Here is a 22789-nt window from a genome sequence, read left to right as displayed (position 1 = left end):
AAACAATGATGGAAGACTTAGACAAGGAATTGAGGTTCTTCAAAATCAAATGAATGAAGTGAATGCGACATTGCAGATCAGTGGCGTAGAAGTTCTTGCCAGACAGATTAACAAGGCAGAGGACAAATTCGAGAGTTTTGCAGTGTCTATAAATCAAACGTTCAACAATGTTCGAGAGGATCTGAGCGATTTAAACTGTACTCTTTTGTCGAAAGGTAAACAGTGTCATTGTACATTCTATTTAAGTTTAGAATTTAGTTTTTTAACATCAACGGGTGTGGGAAACACGGGATGATTTCCAAAATGATGTCCCTGGCATACTATACTAACTAGACAGTTTTCTAATATTTCCCTTCCATTGTAAAATAAAATGAAGATCTATATTTTAAAAATGTAGACATAAATTTAAATTACGCGAGGACTCCCATGCCAATTTCCACAAGTCCTCGCCCACTGACGTCAAACACATAGGCACCCCGCACGAGATTTACATGCACATTTGGCTTCCTTAGCGTCAGACACAGAGACAGATGCGCACGAGATTAGCATACATATTAGGCCTCCTTAGCTCCTGACCTATCGACCTTCCTCATTTACATTCCGGTAGAATTATTAAGAATTCAACTCCGCTAACTTTCAAAGAGTTATCACAGAGAAAATCCGACATAAAAATATTATTATTTGTATATTCATTCCATCACTATTGATCTGCAATTAATAGTTATTTCTAAAACATTAATATTTAAATAAAAAGAGATAGGATTAATTTTCCCATTGTCTTACCAAAGCTTACAAAAAAAACTAAAGGTATACTGTGGGCAATTAACTCACTAAAATGATACCTCCGCCTCCTATTTTATATGGCATTATATAATTATATTTTCCGAAAGTCTTGTCAAATTTTATTCAGTGATATAAGAGGAGTTGCAGATAAGAGATGGGTATTCAAAGCGTAACAGACAGACGGATGGACGGACAACCCGATTATCGTATATGCCCCCCCTCCCTGCTTTTAAGTCGGGGTATAAGAATTGAGGCATTTTAATCATACATAATACACGAGCAATCCTTTTGTCACCAAAGTATAAAGTTACCTTATTTCTTTTGACACAGTAGCTATTTCAAACTAATAGAAAGTCTTATTATACCTCCTGCTTGAAAAGCTGGAGGGTATAAAGTAATCGTGATGTCCGTCCGTTAGTCTGTACGTCTGCTGTTTGTTACGCGTATGGGTTCCAATCTGTTCCAATCTCTTATCCGCAACATCTCTTAAAAATCACTGAATAAAATTATATAATACTGAAGGTACTGTGAGTATCGAGCTCACTAAAATGATACCCCCGCCTTCCTTATGAATAAAATGGCAGTGTCCATGTTTTTCCATGAGAAACCCAAAATCTGTGTCGGATCAAAAAGTGAAATAAGATGTGCACGTAGACATTATGTCATAAAGATTCTCCGAAAGTCTCGTCAAATTTCCTCCAGTGGTATAAAAGGAGTTGCGGATAAGAGATGGATACCACAGACAGAACGTGACAGTATCACAACAGTATTACTTTTTGCTATATATATTCTAACCAAATATGCGCAAGTTTGAGTAGATGTAACTATATGTAATTCAAAACAAACTTCTGAGAATTTTTCTTTTCAGTAAAACCATTCTTTATAAAGATTTTAGCACCAAAAAATACATAGCCATCCGGCAAGGCACGCAAGTTTTTTAAGTTTTAAATTTGAATAAATCTGGTCAATACAGGAAGTTTACATGTTGTTTTTCATCTCATAAAAATATTCAACTCCAGTCTCTTATCAAAATGCCCGAATCGGAAGGGAAGATTCCGGGATTATTTTGCGTCAGCCCTGATTTGATGTGAACCCAGTGAAACACTGTTATACACCCGGACATCCCGATTACCGTATTCGGTGTCTTCCCATTTAGCCAAAATTCTGAAAAAAGAACTGGTGACTTGTTTTGGCTAGGTGGGATTGGTGTATGGTGAAACCCCTGATTTTCAAGTCGGGGTATAAAAATTAAGATATTTTTTTAAATAATACACGAGCAATCCTTTTCTCATCAAATACGGGAGTACAAAGAAGTCACCGTATTTCTTTGACCACATTAATTATTTTAATCTAATAGTAGGTCTTATTATACTTATAGTAATCAGATTGTCCACCTGTCCGTCTGTCTGTATATCCGCCCGATTGTCTGTTACGCTTTGGGGTTCCCATCTCTTATCTGCAAAATTCCTTAATTCACTTTACCTCTTTTTTAAATTTATGATCGACATATATTTTGTGTTTCCCATAGCAAAAAATGAACACTGCTAGCAAAGTCATATGGGAGGCGGGAGGTGGAATTTTTTGGAAATTTCAACTGTCACGTGATGGCCTGAAAAGAGATCACTGGGGCCGAATTCTAAATTGGAAGCCCCTTACAGGAATAATGTGATGAAATTGAGGTTATTGAAATGTAATTGAAAATACATGACCTTTTTTGAAATGTCTTTTAAAAATACATTCAGTTACTTGTAATTGAAGGCTCATTCAAATATAAATTACTTCCAATTACATCAAAAATTATAATTAATTACTCTCAATTACAATTACTTAATTCAAATACCCCATCCCTGTACTGATCATTATATAAACTCCTGCTTATCAAGTGGAGGCATAACAATAAATTACTTCCAATCAATCATTTTTTCAGTGCTTTCAATTAATTATCATAGTTGCTGGGACATTTCACGGAATTGTCCGAGCTCAAAAGGAAAAGATGGTTTATACAGAATATCAGTAGGCTCTGAGGTCAAGTCTGTTTACTGTGACATGAGTACTGATGGAGGAGGATGGACGGTGAGTACAACTTGGTATAAATTAAGACTAGAGGTACTGTGAGTAATGAGCTCATTATATGATACCCCCGCCACCCATATGAATAAAATGGCAATGAGAAGGGTGAGTGTGAGCCTCAGTAATAAGGTATGTTTACTGTGGCATGAGTACAGATGGGGGAGGGTGGACAGTGAGGGTGAGCCTCCGTAGTAAGGTCTGTTTACTTTGACATGAGTACAGATACAGGAGGGTGGACGGTGAGTGTGAGCCTCAGTAGTAAGGTATGTTTACTGTTACATGACTACAGATAAAGGAGGGTAGACAGTGAGTATGAGCCTCAGTAGTAAGGTCTGTTTACTGTGACTTGACTACAGATGAAGGAGGGTGGACGGTGAGTGTGAGACTCAGTAGTAAGGTGTGTTTACTGTGACATTGAGTGTGAGCCTCAGTAATAAGGTCTGTTTACTGTGACATGAGTTCAGATGGAGGAGGGTGGACGGTGAGTGTGAACCTCAGTAGTAAGGTCTGTTTACTGTGACATGAGTACAGATGGAGGAGGGTGGACGGTGAGTGTGAGTCTCAGCAGCAAGGCCTGTTTTCTTTGACATGAGTTCAGATGGAGGAGGTTGGACTGTGATTGTGAGATTCAGTAGTGAGGTCTGATTACTGTGACATGACGACAAATGGATTAGGTTGGACAGTGAATGTGAGCCCCGTAGTCAAGTCTGTTTTTGTGACATGAGTGCTGATGTACAGATGGAGGAGGGTGGACGTTGAGTGTGAACATGAGTATTCAGGTCTATTTACTGTGACACGAGTACTGATGGAAGAGGGTGGACGGTGAGTGTGAGCCTCCGTAGTAAGATCTGTTTGCTGTGCGCACTGATTGAGGAGGTTGGACGGTGAGTGTGAGCCTCAGTAGTAAGGTCTGTTTACTGTGACGTGTGTACAGATGGAGGGGGGTGGACGATGAGTGTGAGTCTCAGTAGTTAGGTCTGTTTACTGTGACATGTATTCAGATGGAGGAGGATGGTTGGTGAGTGTGAACCTCAGTAGTAAGATCTGTTTACCGTGACATGAGAACAGATGGAGGAGGGTTAACGGTGAGATTGAGTATCAGTAGGGAAGTCTATTTACTGTGACAAGAGTACTTAAGGAGGAGGGTGGACGGTGAGTTTGAGCCTCAGTAGTAAGGTCTGTTTAGTGTGACATGAGTACACATGGAGGACGGTGGAGGGTGAGATTGAGTTTCAGTAGGTAAGTCTATTTACTGTGACAAGAGTACTTAAGGAGGAGGTTGGACAGTGAGTTTGAGCCTCAGTAGTAAGGTCTGTTTACTGTGACATGACTGTGAGCCTAAGTACTAAGGCCTGTTTACTTTGACATGATTACTGATAGAGGATGTTGTACAGTGAGTTTGAGCCTCAGTAGGGAAGTCTGTTTACTATGACAAAAGTGTGAGCCTCAGTTGTAAGGTCTGTTTACTGTGACATGAGTACTGATGGAGGAGGGTGAACGGTGAGTTACATGAGTAAAGATTGAGAAGGGTTTATGGTGGGTGTGAGCCTCAGTATAAGGTCTGTTTACTGTGACATGACAATGAGCCTCAGTTGTAAGGTCTGTTTACTGTTACATGAGCACTGATTGAGAAGGGTGGACGGTAAGTGTTAACTTCAGTAGTAAGGTCTGTTTACTGTGACATGAGCACTGATGGACGAGGTTGGATAGTGAGTTTCAGCCACAGTAGTAAGGTCTGTTTACTGTGACATGAGCACAGATTGGGGTAGTTGTATGGTGAGTGTGAACCTCAGCAGTAATGTTATTTTACTCTGACATGAGTACAGATTGAGAAGGTTGAACTGTGTCTGTGACATGAAAACTGACGGAGGAGGGTGGACGGTGAGTGTGCGCCTCAGTGGTAAGGTATGTTTACTGTGACATGAGTACAGATGGAGGAGGGTGGACGGTAAGAGTGAGTCTTAGTAGTAAGGTCTGTTTACTGTGATATGGTTACAGATGGAGGAGGGTGGACGGTGAGTGTCAGCCTCAGATGTAAGGTCTGTTTACTGTGACATAAGTATGAGCCTCAGTAGTAAGGTTTAGTGTGATTTGAGTACTGATGGAGGAGGGTGGACAGTGAGTTTGAGCCTCAGTAGTAAGGTCTGTTTACTGTGACATGATTACTGATAGAGGATGTTGGACAGTAAGTTTGAGCCTCAGTAGGGAAGTCTGTGAGCCTCACAAAAGTGTGAGCCTCAGTTGTAAGGTCTGTTTACTGTGACATGAGCTGATGGAGGAGGGTGGACAGTGAGTTTCAGCCACAGCAGTAAGGTCTTTTTACACTGACATAAGTACTGATGGAGGAGGGTGGACGGTAAGTGTTTACCTCAGTAGTAAGGTCTGTTTACTGTGACACGAGTACAGATTGGGGAGGTTGTACGGTGAGTGTGAACCTCAGCAGTAATGTTAGTTTACTCTGACATGAGTACAGATGGTGGAGGTTGAACTGTGTCTGTGAGCCTCAATAGTAAGGTCTGTTTACTGTGACATGAGAACTGATGGTGGAGAGTGGACGATGAGTGTGCGCCTCAGTGGTAAGTTATGTTACTGTGACATGAGTACAGATGGAGGAGGGTGGACGGTGAGTGTGAGCCTCAGTAGTAAGGTCTCTTTACTGTGACATGAGTACAGATGGAGGAGGGTGGACTGTAAGAATGAGTCTTAGTAGTAAGGTCTGTTTACTGTGACATGGTTACAGATGGAGGAGGGTGGACAGTGAGTGTGAGCCTCAGAAGTAAGGTCTGTTTACTGTGACATAAGTGTGAGTACAACTTAAGCTTGTCATAAAGTGACAAACAAATCCACTCCGTGTCCTTAGAAAATAAAATTACTTAGTGTTTTAAGATGTTTTCTTTTACAAAACATAGAATCTAGATGTGTTTTTCAAATAAAATTAACACGTATTTAATTACCTACGTTTTAAAACATTGAAAAGGAATTAAAAACCATTCAATCTGTTAAGGCTATACAAAGAAGACAAGATGGATCTACAGATTTTTACCGGACATGGTCGGAATATAAACAAGGATTTGGGGATCCATCTGCAAACTACTGGATTGGTGGGTTTAGTTAATGTAACAATAACATTATAAGGTGTCTATCTAAATAAAGGATATGGAGAAGGATATGGAGATAACGAACAGTATCCAATATCAAAGTCCATAAAACAATACAAAACAGGAGCAAAGCAAACACGGACCTTCGAAACATAAGAGGTTGTATCATGTGTCATAAATTGTGTGAGTATCCCCTGCTGACCAGTCACACCCACCGTGTGCTTCCTGACATGATCGGTTTAATGATTGATTGTATGTTGTTTAACGTCCCTCTCGAGAATTTTTCACTCATATGGAGACATCACGGAATGCTGGTGAAGGACTTTAAATTTAGACCTATACTCGACACTCAGAGCCATTGAGCAGTGAGGGTTCTTTATCGTACCAATGCATACCGTGATGTGCATGACCTACGATTTTAAGGTCGTATCCGAAATACCCATGACTTTCACTTCAACTGCTGAGCGCTTGGCAAAGGAACAGTCACTACCTTTTTTACATCTTAGGTATGACGCGGCGAAGCAAAGGGGAATCGAACCCGGGCCTACCGATCACGAAGCGAACGCTCTTCCACAAGGCTACCCTGAACGGTTTGATCGGGTAATAACGAGAAAAGATTTACACGATATTTGTCATTTACATTCAAATTAAAATTTTCATCTATCTTGAACTTAAATATCCCCTCGTTTCTATTAATTAAATTTACTTTAAACTATGTCTGATATTTATTTCCGAGTCGGTTTTTGTTTTAAATTCTGCAATAACTTTGAAACGCAATTCATTTAAATTGTGTAATTTCCAGGAAAGTCTTCTCTTTAAATAAAGTAACAAAACAAATAGAAAAATCTTTTTTTATTTTAGATGGTCAGAACTTATCAAAAGTACGCCATATATCACTTTAAACGAGACTGCTGATATTCTTGTTTCATCAATTTGTCAATAATTTACCTCGTTTTAGAAACTGTTCACACTTAGAACATGTTATCGAATCAACTGAGATATAAACACTCCGTATGCAGGCAATGAAGGTATATCACTGCATAAGTAAATGTAGTGTCAAAATATAAACAAGAATCTGGGGATCCCTCTACGACCTACTTTATTGATAAGTATTTACGTATACAAAGTAAGGTGCCTATCTAAATGCAGTGTCGGAATTTAAGCTATGATTTGAAATTTAAGATATTTCTTTAAACATTTTTAAAGGAAATGACGAAATCTATGAGTTGACAAACAACAAGGACCAGGAACTCCGGGTTGAGCTACAGAGGTTTAATGGTGATACAGCATACGCTCAGTACTCCACGTTTTATGTCGGGGACGAGGACACTAAATACAAACTCACTGTGTCCGGGTTCTCAGGAACGGCAGGTAGGTCTATTTGTAAAGTTTCGTACATAACTAATTATATTTAAGGTCACAACCCTAATGTAGATTTTCCGCAAGATCCGTGGAATTCCATACCAAATTCCATGGAATTCCACATAAATTTTGTTCCGCAGAATTTCACGGAATTCTTGAGAGTATTGGGACGGAACTTTTTCCGGAATGGTATGGAATTTTAAATCTAGCCTGGAAAAGAGCGGAACAATGCCAGAATAGAAATTTGTGGAGGAAATCCGTGGAATTCCAGATAATTTGTAAATCTAAGGAATTCCATGGAAATCCGTGGAATTCCAGGATAAAACAATGAAAACTGTATTAGTACCAAATAATTACAAAAAAAAACTTGATAACATCACAATTTTTCATAGATCAAATCTATATTTGCAAAATAAAAAATTCACTGTTTCTTTTACAATGTTTTTTGAGACAAATATGATAACATACAGTATACCTCTCAGATGTACAATACAAGCACAATTTTTAAATGCATGTATTCTCACTGAAACTTCAAAGTATTTTACATCAAAAGTTATAAACAAAAATATCCAAGAAAAAATATGATTACTGGAGGATCACCTTGGTTAAATTAATGATAATCAAGTTATGATATACATGTATGTAATAAACTAAAGTCTACACTTTTTAAAAAAAAATAAGATGTTAGATTCATTAAATGACATTGGCGAAGGATTGGGAGAGGTCATTGAAACCTCAACAGGATATACATCTACAATAAACTGCCAGTGGCCCATGTAAATTTACTGTAAAAAGTTAGTGACTACAGTGACAAACACATAATATAAGTACTACAAAACTACATTGATACAAAGATCCCATAAAATCAACAGTTGCTATTTTCCCCCAATGCCAAAGATCCCAATTGTGGAAGATCCAAAACTTTTGACTTGTTGTTAGAATCACTTCCTCACAGATATCCCATGAAATTTGCAATAGAGGGTTGACAGATAATTGGCGTCACGAACGGATTCACTTTTAGTACGAAGGCTTTGCAAGTTCAATGTTGATCATTCCAACAGACACTTTAAACTTTCCTTGCACAATTTCTGAAAGAGGAGATGACCATTAAGATGTACATGCATCATTATTGATATCCATCTAAATATATGACAAATAATAAACTAAAGCTCTACAAAACATTAGTTCTTTCTACCTGGCAGATCAGTTTACTGTAGAATATGAATTCACTATCTTGCAATTTTTTGTTTAAATTAGAATTAATTCTGATAAATATAAAAGTGTAAAAAGTTTATAATTATAGACAACAGACAAACACCAGACTGTGACACTGATCATATAAGTATATGACAAAAAATAAACTAAACTTATTCCTTAAAATGGCTCAGGTGAGCTAAAATGAAAAGGCTAGAGCTGAAGCTCAATGCCTGACTAACACTGAAAAAAATATAATTTCGATTCATGTGATTTTATTGATTAAGAAAATAATGAAGAAATCTTACCATTTTTTCATACAGCTCTTGTCCTAAATATTGTGAGAATCCAGTTTCCTGTAAAATGCATGTATACTTCATAGAAGCTAGATGATAGCTATTTGATCTAAAATAATTTTACATACCCGTGCCGTTAGCATGTTTAGATTACCTTTCAGAATTCATTGTTATAAATTATTAGGATATGGAAATTAAGCATGTTAGGAATATTAACCTTCAAATGTTGTTTACTTGGCATAGATGCATATTTTTAAATCTTATGCTAAAAGACATGGATTAATAAAATCAAAGTTAGTTTATTTGTTTTGAATGATAATTTGAGCTGGCTCTCACCATATTCACAAGCCTAGTGACTGATTGGCTAAGCATCTATATGTATATCCACTTTTATCAAACGCTAGGACTGCATGTGGAAATCATATCAGGCATGCAATGAAGCAACTATAAAAACAATCAAAACATGCATGATAAGAGCTGGAAATGTCATGAACATGCATTACAAAATATATAATTAATTTAATTACATGTACATCATACTCTGTAAATGTTATCTTGAACAAAGGAAGGTACAACAGATAAAATTCTTTACATCAGCTCGATTCCAAACAAGGAAATTCGGGTTAAAATCCATCATAATAATGATATGTTTAGATTTGTTAAATAGGGGAGGAACATCGAAAGTCGGACGCTTTTTCGGACACTCTCGTATGCACCTTCGGTACGCGCTCCAAACTCGTAACACATAACCGGAAAGTTATACGTCACATAAAATGATGTTTTCACCCTCTTTCTATTCTTAATTTTCATTGGTTAAAAGCTTTGTAATGCTATAAATCAAAACCAAACACGGAAAGGCAAAAAGCTGATAATGTCGGACAGCGACAGTGAAAGTCGGACATGTAGAATTTAAAGTCGGACACTTACTAGTTTCGGCATTTAAAGTCCAATGTACTTCATTTTTTAGGTGTTAAATCGTAGTGGAGCAGGCACAAAGTATCAGGGGGTGGGGATGGGGGGCTGACCCCTCACTCCCCCCCCCCCCTACACTTACTTTACACTATTGAAAATTCAAGTTCATTGAAAGGCTGTTTGTCCCACCTCTACGTTTTTATTACCGTCAAATCAGGGTATTCTGGTAATATGTATGAATAAAATTCGGTTTTGAAAGATGTAATCAAATGGAACTTATCCTCCCATCAACCTCCAAAATAGAATTTTCTTTGAGTTTGGTCCATTAACCACTCCTTCTTTCTTGTCATTTTCTTTCTTCACTCAGGTAGTTGATTTTTTTAAATTTAATTTTCTAGCCCCTCCCCAGCATACAAAAATGATAACAAGTGCCCGGGAAAAAATTCATCAACATTTAAAGTTATTTTTACGTATAATATACTTAGTAATCGTGTGGATTTATCATTATTTTGAATTTTTCTATTAATATACCAAGAAATTTAAATTAACATAATTTTTATAGTACATGTATTTTGCGATCTATAATCTATAAACTCATGGGTTATCGCGTGAATAATTTTTGGGGGTTTAAATTGTCCTCAAAATTAATCCCATTTTACATAAATGGTTATAGACAGAAAACTATATACCCCACTATTTTTACATTAGAATCAGTAATCTGTAACTTATTTAATTTTCAAGAAAGAAACCTTTCTTTTTTCCTGAATGAGTGATGAGTTATAAACATGAAATTCAAATAAAGCCACGAAAAAAATTGACTGCTGATTTTTTTAATAGATTTTCTTTTCTTCTCTTTCTTTCCCCTTCCTTCTTTTATTTTCCTCGGTTTATGTATACAGTATTTCATTTCTCTGCAATATTATATCAGTATGTTGCTGTTAAAATTCAATGAGATCCTTGTTGCTTTACGTGTTTTTCATTGTTTTTTTCTGAAATGAAATAATTTCTATAAGGTAAGTGATAAAACGGTTTTTTTAATTTCTTCCTTCCAAAAAGTTGTAACGAATCGGCAGAATTTGATTTACAAAATCTTAAATACTCTTAAATTGCCAGTAAGTTTAATAACATTATAATAAATCGTTTTAGTTTTTAAAAATATGACAATTAAAATACAATTTATTCAATATAATGTGCTGTCCGACTTTAAATTCTCCTCTGTCCGACTTTAAATGACCGAGTATGTAAAGTCGGACAGTTTAATTTTCATGGTTTTATAAATAAATATCCACCATAAAGTTATAATTATGGGAATAATTAATATAAATCATGTAAATGTATATGATTTAATTACAAAAGATACTGGCAATCACGGAGTACCGACGGCAAACTGAAGATTTCGCCAAGGATAACTAGGTCACTGTCGACAGGTGCGCGCTCGGTGCGCATGCGAATTTTATCCGGATCCGTGAGATGCGTATGTATCCTCCAAATTTTAGACATTATTTCAAACGTTTTCACGACTATATATGTACGAAACAACCATAAACATCCTGTAGATGGAGATACTGAAAGAAAAATACACATGACACTAAATTTAGAAACGATTTTATTCTGAAAGAGAAAACTGTCCGACATTCGATGCTGTCCGACTTTAGCTGTTCCTCCCCTAATCATTATATTAATGATATGTTTAGATTTGTTAAATAATTATTACAGAAATAGTGCTTGTCTTAACGATTTCACCGTCGGGCATTTTATGTATTGTGCCCGGATTAATCAAAAGTAGTGCAGCATAAGGACACATAAAATACTGTACGATATTGTACCTACCGGTCTTTAAAATATCTTCATCTTCTTCCATCCCAAGCTAATCATGATCCACTGTTCGTGACACTCTCGTTCCAACTTTCCTTCTGTGCAACATCAACTTGGCATTCGTTATTTTTGAATTTCGGCGTGTTGTTAAAATTAATTGTTCATCGAGCCCGACTTCGATCCCGATGTTATTGTACTATTAGTCGACAGTTAAAAAATTCTAAGTAATTTTCCACAGTTTTCCAGAGCAGAAAATGTCTAAGTTTCTCTTTTTACCATTTTTTCCAAAGAATTCCGCTACTTTCCAAGCCAAAAAATGTCTAAGTCCAATTTTTTTTTCAATTTCCAAAATATTCCAAAAACTTCCAGACACACTTTTCGAGTTATGTGTGGAAATGATTGGAATTCCATGGATTTCCAAAACTTTTCCAGACCCTTTGGAAAATCTACATTAGGGAAGTGATTAACGGATGCCTTTTATACCATATTTTTCTAAGAAAGACAGGGATGAGCATGAATTTCTATACTCGATATTAATCCAGCATGTTAGAGGTGCACGGCGAGATACTTTTGAATTGGCGAGGTAGGGACGTTAACCGCGAGGCTATTACTTGCAGGAGTAAACTAGATGTATGTCAGTGAACTTGAAATTCAAGAAGCCACAATTTCTACAACATCAGTTTCATAGAAGGTTCTTCCCAAAATTCCGTAAACAAACATAGTTTTTTAAAAACCCGGTAACATAAACTAATGAAAATTTTACATAGGTTAAAACAAAAACAAAATAAAATAAAAATCTATGAGTAACTACACAGATTCACCCTATTTAAATAAAATATTCATTGTATGATGTAACTAGTGCTAATTGTAACGGGGACCGTTACAGATGTTCCCCAAACGATCCCCCACTCCCTTTTGGTGCCATATTCCCTGTTATCTCTATTAAATAAGAAATACTTTATGGAATTTAGACTTAATCAAGGTCTTCCAAGAAAAATACAAAATATATTTAAAAAATAGGCATTGCACGCGTGTTCATGTGCGTAACGACCATATTATCTTGTCTACACTATCTAAAATTTTAATAATATCAAAGCATTTAATCCAAAAGTATTAAAAAATGCACTCATTCGAGTGTATTTTTTATTTTACTCATTTCACGTGCACGCACGTGCAAGCACGTGCATAATGACTACACCTTCTTGTAGGAGTCCCTTATATTTATCCAAGTTCTAAATCCCATCCTTTTGGTTGAAAAACAAGAGAGTTATAGCCATTTGAAGTTTCAGCCAATCAGATTGCAGCACACGTGCATGCGCGTGATTTCATGAATATTTTCTATATCATATTTTAGGATATCGTAATGCATGACTATGTTTTAAATTTCAAAGCATTTCGTCAAAAAACAAAGGAGATATAGCCATTTAAAGTTTTAGCCAATCAGATTACAGCACGCGCGCATGCGCATGCTTTTATTAAAATTTCAATATATCATGCTGTAGATCTTCATAATGTAGGACCATGTTGAAAATTTCAAAAGATTATGACAAGAAACAAGAAAGATATTGAGACTTTAGTTTCAGCCAATCAGAGCAAAGCGCACGTGCATGCGCGTGAGATCTTGCTATTTTGACCATGCCATCTTGTCTATACTACTAATGTATCCTTACATTATGAGTTTCAAAGCATTTTATCAAAAAATAGAAAAGTTCCGACTATATCTATTATATTGGTTATTTCAAGTGTTGCACGTGCGCGCTCTTGCAAGCACGTGCGCGCAAAATGACCTTGATTCCGCAAATCTGCATAACATGTCTACTTACCCTAAAAAGGTTTTACCTACCTCGGACGAACAGTTTACAAGATCATTCCCGGACAAAAAAGTACCCAGGAAGAAGAAGAAAAATAATAATAACTAGAGCAAAGCTCGTTGCAAAGCAACGAGTAGGTCTTCCGTCCTGTTTTTCCGGAAGTAACTTTCACTTTTTAAAAAAATAAGTGAAAATGCCCAAAAATGGTTTAAATCATCTAAAATGTTAATTAATGCAAAAATAAGCCATTTTTTCCTACTTCCGGTTTGACCGGAAGTGACGACGACGGACGGAAAATTAAGTTTTATGCTCCCTAGGAGATATGTTACCCAAAAACCTGTCAAGAAAGTCAAAAATATGCGTTTTCCGACTACTTCCGGTTTGACCGGAAGTGACGACGCCGGACGTATTTTGACTACTTTAATAGATTAAGCTTGATATTTTGAACAACTTTGCTTCTTTGACGTATTACAAATTCTCAATACTTTTTGAGATACAAAGGAAAAACTTTCGGCCCCTCTAGGCCCTTAAATTTAGGGGCCAGTCCTTTTTTTGAGATATCATTTGAAAGGTCTTGGAATACTACACTTCTTTTGTTATACATGCTTTAACAAAATATTTCTAGGTAAAAAGTTATCGTTGAAAAGGTGTCAAAATTTTTGAAATTCTTGATAGTACTATTTTCAGGCCATAGCGAGCGTCGGCGATTCGTACTTCCGGTGACAATGAAGTACTCAATTCACTTCTCTAAAGGTTGCTATATCATCACTGAAAATTTCATACCTCTGTCTTGAACGATTATTGAGAACATTGCCGGACAATGTAACCCTCTAAAAATGACAAAATCGCGAAAATCTCCGAACCGGAAGTGACGTCATCAAAATAAAAAAAAATGTATCTAGATTTTTTGATGTTCTATCAGACCTGAAAGTTTCATGAAAATCCATCTAGTAGTTTCCGAGAACTCGCGTGCACAAAATCGGTAAGAAAAAAAATAATAATAAGAAAAATAGTGGAAAAGAAACCTAAGAAAAACAATAAGGTCTTCCGCTGAAGACGGAAGACCTTAATAATAATAATAATAATAATAATAATAATAACTAGATGCGATCTCGTTGCGAGCAACGAGAGGTCTTCCGTCCGATTCAGAAAAAAAATAACGTAAAATCAAACTGAAAAGTGAAAAATCGGACACACAGGGGATCGAATCCGGGTCGCCAGCGTGAAAATCCTTTGCGGCACCCATTACACCTTTGGGAACCCGCTTCAAATTTAACATTCGAATATCGCGAGATCGCTTTTTTTAAATTCCAACATACATTACTTTTTTTTAAAAATTCAGTTTGGAATTGTAAAATGACAGCCAGCTTGCCAAACTTTTGTCAAGATAATCACACCGGAATTTGTAACTTGAATTTTAACAGTAATTTTTAGGATAGATAATCTATTAATGATGAACAGATGATACAGTTTTCTTTCCTTTTTTCGATATGTATTCAACTTTTTATCCCATGCAACTCCATATACAGGCATGCCAATGTTATATATTTCTGCACTATTGTCGCCATTTGTCTACTACTAAGTCGGGTCATGATGCATTATTTCGTGCCAAACGTCACAAGTAGTTCTTAACTCTATTCCTTTGAAATGTTTGATTTATTTGATGGATGTGATAGCTTCAATGAAAATTAAAAATGTATGTTCTTATAACCAGAATTTCGAGCGTTAGAAAGTACGGGAATATTTATCACATTATACAAAAATAATTTCGTATACGGCCAAGTAACAATAAAGCTGTGAATTCGGTAAGATTTTCCACGAATTTTGTATCCTGTTTACCCCGAAAGTGGAGATGAGTTACACATTCATGAAAAGACTGGAATGAAAAAAAAATCACTCGTCCTCCGCCGGTCAAGGAATCTGATACTATTTATGTCAGTAACTTGCATTTATTACAAGAATATTTATAAAACCTTTAATAAATAATCTTTTAAAAATGTTTTTATTATTTTTGTCTTTTCTATTCATTTAATATGTCACAAGCCTGCGTAAAGAAAAATAAACAGAAGTCAATTCATACTTCAGAAACATAGTGAATATTAAGTCAGGCAAGTTTCTTGAAAAGTATTATAACCATGGTTTAGGATAAGTTTTCCCTGGTGCAAAATAAAAGATTGTTGTCATCGTATTTCCACTTTAGTCATGTTGTATTCTACTTTGAGATGCAGGCAAAAGCAATTTCAATAGACGTTTGAGGAAAACTCATATTAAAACAATACTCAATGCAACGTAATTGCGATGTAGCAATCTAAAGAATCCTTTACATTTCATAGATCTCTTTGGTAGAAGTTTCGTTCATCTAAACGCTCAGCTGACCCTCTAGAACCCGACTTGCTTAATGGCGGAGTTTACGGAGACGCCCCGCCATCTTGGACACGCTTCAGATTTTTAAATGTGAATATCTAGTGTGTGGATTGATCAATTCTAAAATAAATTATATATTAGGCCTTTCCAGTAGGGTCTCCATTAACATTGATTATATCAAAGAAAAATATTGAAAAACAAAAAAAGTTGAAAAAGTGCACATTTTGAATTCACTTCCTGTAGCAACCGGAAGTACTGACGACGCTAACGAAGTCAAAATTGCACATCTATAAGTCATGGTCTATCATCTCTAATAAGTCTCCAGTTAATATCTTTAGCCGTTTTCGAGAACACTCGAAGACAAAATTGCATTTTAAAATCAGGAAATTGCCCATAACTTGGCACTGGTACCGAATTTTCCAGCAAACGGAATTTTATATTAAATTCATATAATGACCTATAATTCCTGAAATTTTTATTGAAATCCACCGAATAGTTTACGAGAAATCGCCTGCACAAAATTTTGTCTAAAAAAAAAGAATAATAATAATAACTAGAAACGAAACTCGTTGCGAGCAACGAGAGGTCTTCCGTCCGATTCAGAAAAAAAACGTAAAATCAAACTGAAAAAGTGATTTTAAAAATCGGACACACGGGGGATCGAATCCGGGTCGCCAGCGTGAAAATCCATTGCGGTACCCATTACACCTTTGGGAACCCGCTTCAAATTTAACATTCGAATATCGCGAGATTGCTTTTTTATTATTCCAACATACATTACATTTTTTTTTAAAAATTCAGTTTGGAATTGTCAAATGACAGCCAGCTTGCCAAACTTTTTTCAAGATGATCACATCGGAATTTGTAACTTGAATTTTATCAGTAATTTTTTAGGATAGATAATCTATTAATGATGAACAGATGATACAGTTTTCTTTCCTTTTTTCGATATGTATTCAACTTTTTATCCCATGCAACTCCATATACAGGCATGCCAATGTTATATATTTCTGCACTATTGTCGCCATTTGTCTACTACTAAGTCGGGTCATGATGCATTATTTCGTGCCAAACGTCACAATTAGTTCTTAACGCTATTCCTTTGAAATGTTTGATTTATTTAATGGATGTGATAGCTTCAATGAAAATTAGAAATGTATGTTCTTATAACCAGAATTTCGAGCGTTAGAAAGTACGAGAATATTTATCACATTATACAAATATAATTTCGTATACGGCCAAGTAACAATAAATCTGTGAATTCGGTAAGATTTTCCACGTATTTTGCATCCTGTTTACCCCCAAAGTGGAGATGAGTTACACGTTCATGAAAAGACTGGAATGTTTCACTGAAAAAAAAAAATCACTCGTCCTCCGACGGTCAAGGAATCTGATACTATTTATGTCAATAACTTGCATTTATTACAAGAATATTCATATAACCTTTAATAAACAATCTTTTAAAAATGTTTTTTCTTATTTTTGTCTTTTCTATTCATTTAATATGTCACAAGCCTGCGTAAAGAAAAATAAACAGAAGTCAAGTCATACTTCAGAAACATAGTGAATATTAAGTCAGGCAAGTTTCTTGAAAAGTATTATAACCATGGTTTAGTGGGTAAGTTTTCCCTGGTGCAAAATAAAAGACTGAAGTCATCGTATTTCCACTTGTAGTCATGTTGTATTCTACATTGAGATGCAGACAAAAGCGATTTCAATAGAAGTTTGAGGAAACCTCATGTTAAAAGTATACTCAATGCAACGTAATTGCGATGTAGCAATCAAAAGAATCCTTTACATTTCATAAATCTTTTTCGTAGAAGTTTCGTTCATCTAAACGCTCAGCTGACCTTCTAGAACCCGACTTGCTTAATGGCGGAGTTTACCGAGACCGCCGCCATCTTGGACACGCTTCAGATTTTTAAATGCGAATATCTAGTGTGTGGATTGATCAATTCTTACATAAATTATATATTAGGCCTTTCCAGTAGGGTCTTAATTACCATTAATTATATCAAAGAAAAATATTGAAAAACAAAAAAATTGAAAAAGTGTACATTTTGAATTCACTTCCTGTAGCGACCGGAAGTACTTACGACGCAAAAAAAGTCAAAATTGCACATCTATAACTCATGGTCTATCATCTCTAACAAGTCTCCAGTTAATATCTTTAGCCGGTTTTGAGAACACTCGAAGACAAAATTGCATTTTAAAATCAGGAAATTGCCCATAACTTGGCACTAGTACCGAATTTTCCAAAAAACGGAATTTTATATAAAATTCATATAATGACCTATAATTCCTGAAATTTTCATTGAAATCCACCGAATAGTTTACGAGAAATCGCCTGCACAAAATTTTGTCTAAAAAAAAAGAATAATAATAATAATAATAATAATAATAATAATAAGAAACAATAGAATCACTATAAGGTCTTCCGTGAAGACGGAAGACCTTAATAATAATAATAATAAACAGTAGAATCACTATAAGGTCTTCCGTGAAGACGGAAGACCTTAATAATAAGAAACAGAGTAAAAACAATATGTTCCCCAACTTCGTTTGGGGAACATAATAAGGTGGGATCATACCGAAAAAATGTCATTAAAAATTGATAGCTATTAAATATCTTATGAGAAAGTACCGGTATATAAAACTTAAAATTTCGGGACTAGAAATGAAAATTCTTCATATTATATTATCAACTACCTTTTTTTTAATTACTATACATTTTATAACAATCTATATCCATCGGCTTGAAATCTGACCTGTTGACAAAAATGGCGGCTACGTTGACATAAGTGGTACATTAGAGTGTGATCAAATAGGTTGATCGTTCAATTCACTCCTACAGGAATACATAAGGCATTTTAATATCATGTCACAAGTTTAGAAAATGGAGAACTCTTAGGATTTTTCACCTAAGAACTGGAAAATGAAATAGACTTGGAAAATATTAGAATTATTTCAATTAAATTACAAATTACAAATATAAACAGAACAAACTAGGTAAAGGTTTACAGATGAAAACAAATTTTAGAATAACTGATATATATAATTTAGAAAAGTAAACCAAAATCAGGTCAATTTTATCAGGGAAAGCAAAATGGTAGAATCAGCCTATATGATATTGCTGATTCTTTGTCATTTTGAAAAAAAAAATTGTATCATCTCTTTTTGATTGACTGAATTAGTTTCTCTTATAATAAGGAAAGATCGATCTAAAAATCTGGATGGAGTGAAACTGTGCAGCTATATATTAACCCCTTCACTTCCGGCAAACGAAAAGCAGTACATGTTTTGTCAAGATTTTGTATATCATACGGAAAAGAAAAGATACATGTATATAGTAGTTGCTTTCTATTAATACATGTATATGTACCTAAAAGAAGCTATATTTCAGAATTGCTTGATACAAGATCTGTCCTACAATGTGTGATACATAAGAAAAATAATGTAGGTGTTCAATTCCCCATTTTCAAAAGTGAGTTATCTCCCCTCGAAATCGGAACTCTTCTACACTAGCATAACCTCCGCGGACTACGCATTACGATAATCCAACAAAAAAGTGATCAACTTACTCATTGCATTTAAAAATTTTAAAAGAAGGAAACGGTTTGCAAATTATTTTTAGATAATAAGCGATTTTAGAAAAGGTCTGTTACCCCCCCCCCCTTTTTAGAAATCTTTATGGCACGTAGCATCGTCTTTAAAAGTGGGGGGTGGGGGGAGCCAAAGAAATATTTTTTTCTTACCTGGAAAAGTTGACTTGCAAAGAAAAACCTTGCCCAAAGTCGAAAAGCTACTTATTTCAGTACCAATTCATTGGCATACAATACTACATTTCCCTTATAGAAGTTTACCGTAGTATAAACTGTGTAAACTGTGTGTGTGTGTGGGGCGGGGGGGGGGGGGGAGCAACTACGTGCCTGTTAGCTGGAAAACAACTTCATCAGAAATTTGCATTTCTATGTTACGTTATTGTAATTTTTTCTTAAAATCTTACATGTATAATCTACGGGATACATCTTATTTATGTCTTAAAAATGGATAATTTACAAAATTACACGTATTTACGCGAAATACGCTAGGAAATTATTGTATCAATTTCGTGTTTCTGCTATCAATTCTCTGATCTAAAACAAAATGTGTATTTTACTCGGTAATATACATGTACATATGCTTAGATCCTACATATGTACACTAAAACTTTGATTAAATGCAGCTATACGACTTCTGTAACACGAATTCAGATCGATGCTATTTTAATTAGTCTTTCTTCGTTACATGAGCACTTGAGATTAAATTATTCATTTAGAATTCCATTCTAAGTTTGTATACTATATACAGTAAATCAATAATTTTACAAATGACAAATTCTGGAAACACGGTTAATTCAAATGAAATGGGTCACCAAATGTGTTCTTTTAAGTAAAAGTTCTATGCCATGACATACAATCGAGCAAAAAACGCAGTTTCTTGATATCGGTCGTGGAAGACGAACTACTGCTGTTTATGCAAGAATTTCAGAGGTAAAACTGTAAATGAACATGTCATCAGTGTCCAAAAAATTCCTAGAGATTATGGCTGCAGCAGGCTAGATTAATTCGTAAAAACTGTATATAACTAAACTTGAAATTCTGATATTTGTTCTGCACATTTTGTAAATAATGACGATCCGTCTGCAGAACATCCACTACCCAAAATTATCTTTTTTTTTTTTTAAATAGGCCGAATATGTATCAGCATTTTATCAGTAATTAGTTTCGGGATTTTTTGTAAGGGGGGGGGGGGCTCACACAGCGCCTTATTATACTATTATAAAGATTAATACAAATCCAGAAGGAGACTATGTGTGGGCAATTTAAAAAAAATACGAATCAGCTAAGATTCTTTTTTTTTATACAACCCTGTATAATATAACAATAACATTTTTCCATATGACAGATGCATTACACCATGAACATGTTTACATCATTAAACACAGTAAAAGAGTTCCTTTCAGGGGAAATAACTCACCTTTTGAAAATGGGGAATAGAGAGGAAAATAACGAGTACAGTTTTGATAATTGTTCTTTACTTTAATTGATATCTGGATAATTAAAGGTTATCAATACTCTGTTACAGGTGACAGTTTGACTTATAACAGTGGATCTAGATTTACTACTAAAGACCAGAAGAACGACGGGTATAGTGGTGTTAACTGTGGGACATTATTTCACGGAGCCTGGTGGTACAGATCCTGTACCCTATCAAACCTTAACGGAGAGTTCGGACAGTCTGGTGTGTCTGGTGGTAAATACACGACGTGGTATTACTGGAAAGGAAATGAAGCATTAAAACAGACTGTGATGATGATCAGACACAGGAACTAGAATTAGATAATGTATTATGAAATATATGATTACATTATCATTTTTATAATGATAATAATTGAAACAGTATAAGCAACGTTTGAGTATTTACTTATCTAACAAAATGATGAAGATTGGTGCAATGGACAGCTACAATCTTCTACAAGCTACAAGTTTCTTTGAATGAAATTTAGTAAAATTATCATTTCTTCTTTTTTGAGTAATTATTACTAAATATTGAACATATAAGCAGGTTTATTAAATAAAATGTTTATAAAAACACCAAATAATATAAACCATTAGGCATATATCTACGTACAAGCTTCATTTAAATGCATATATTACAAAGTAATCAAAATTTTCAGTATCTCTACACATTTCCACGAAATGATAAAATGTTAATGTATACAATTAATACACATGTTAATTCTGTAGACCTTGTACGACAAATTAAGATTTAATTTATAAAGCATGTCAACGGACTAGGTTTTTGAGGAAAATGATATGGCAGAGCCCCTAGTTGGAAATACCCAACATGGCTTTACTATCACAGTAAAAAAAGTTATAGCTCTACACAATGCCATGATGTTATTGGACACAAGATCAAGACTCCTGGGGCTCGATTCTCAAAAATGCTAACGGTGGTAAGCTTATTAGTACGGACAAATCAGTAACTAGACCCGAGAATTGAACTATGTTGCGCTTCACAAAATTTCGGAGACTTAGTCAAGACCAAACTTCAGCTGAAATATACGTCCTTAACACGTCGAGAAGAAGTAAGTTTTTATCCTGTACACAACTTTGTTAAAGTGGCAGGTGTTTTTAAACACCAAAGTTTAAAGCTGAGAATAACAATTGTAGAGGGATACGATATAAAACCTATTCATATACATTAATGATATACAAAACAAAATCATGAAATATACAATTATATGACGTAGATAAATTATAGAAAAAGCAGTGAAGTTCAGCAAGGATGCAGCCTTTTTCCGTAAAAAAGTGGGAGAAATTAGAAACTAGAAAACTAAGAATTTTGAAATATGAAATTGGATAAGAATTTAAGAAGTGTCCAAAATAAAAAAAAAAAAAAACAACAACAGGCATGTTTAGATTGGGGAGTGGTTTGCAATCCTCTTCTTTTTCAGTCATAGTGTTTTCTGTTAAAAATTTAAATTGTAATTTAGACTGACCTGCACTTTCATTATTTCTCTTTTTTTTACTGTCAAAGTTTGATGAATATTTTGGTTACTAAATCACCTCATCTCTTCGATTCTCACACATACATTTTCAAAAATATAGCTGGGCCCCAGATTTTTTTTTGATTTCAATGGATAATGTTTTTAACACCCATTCTCAATATAAGGGCACAAATGGCTCTCTGATTTTTTAAAAAATGAAGTTCAAGAAAACAATTTTTCTATCAATTACCTTTGAAAGAAAGTATCTGAAGATTTTGTTTCCAGATTTTTTTCATCAAATTATAATACATGGAATTATGACAAGACGATAAAGCAGAGGGTGATTTTATTCAGAAATGTAGCTTGAAATGTACATTACTCTTTCTTCAGTGTCCAAAAAGATATGTAAAAAAAAATGTAGTCATTAAAATCACAATTGGAATAGCTCATCTTAACACCAGCACATCCTGCCAACTCTGTCAGCAACATATTTTCTCGGCATACGAACGTGCGTTGATTTTTCCTTTCAAAAGACAATGGTTACTTTTTAAT

At 35.0% G+C, this 22789-nt stretch overlaps 1 protein-coding gene across 1 annotated transcript; it reads left to right on the top strand.

The window, feature by feature from the left end:
• Nucleotides 1–40: 40 nt before the first annotated feature.
• LOC134265291 (fibrinogen-like protein A) lies at nt 41–21080 on the top strand. The gene is made up of 5 exons (XM_062747527.1): nt 41–215; nt 2711–2856; nt 5858–5954; nt 7158–7322; nt 20833–21080. Exons 1-5 carry the CDS (start codon nt 50–52, stop codon nt 21078–21080), a joined length of 822 nt encoding a protein of 273 aa, XP_062603511.1. The 5' UTR covers nt 41–49.
• Nucleotides 21081–22789: the final 1709 nt, after the last annotated feature.

Source organism: Saccostrea cucullata, unplaced genomic scaffold (assembly GCF_032062105.1).
Source record: "Saccostrea cucullata isolate Sc308-1 unplaced genomic scaffold, CSIRO_AGI_Scuc_v1 ctg10704, whole genome shotgun sequence".
Classification (NCBI taxonomy): Eukaryota; Metazoa; Mollusca; class Bivalvia; order Ostreida; family Ostreidae; genus Saccostrea; species Saccostrea cuccullata.
Note: the sequence above shows the minus strand (reverse complement) of the source record. Positions and strands in the feature narration are given on the sequence as shown.

Excerpts from the sequence above, each read along its gene's own strand:
- LOC134265291 (XM_062747527.1), top strand. The coding sequence starts at position 50 with ATGAATGAAGTGAATGCGACATTGCAGATCAGTGGCGTAGAAGTTCTT. Across the intron at positions 2,857-5,857 it reads CTGATGGAGGAGGATGGACG|GCTATACAAAGAAGACAAGA; the intron begins GTGAGTACAACT and ends CAATCTGTTAAG. Across the intron at positions 7,323-20,832 it reads CGGGTTCTCAGGAACGGCAG|GTGACAGTTTGACTTATAAC; the intron begins GTAGGTCTATTT and ends ACTCTGTTACAG.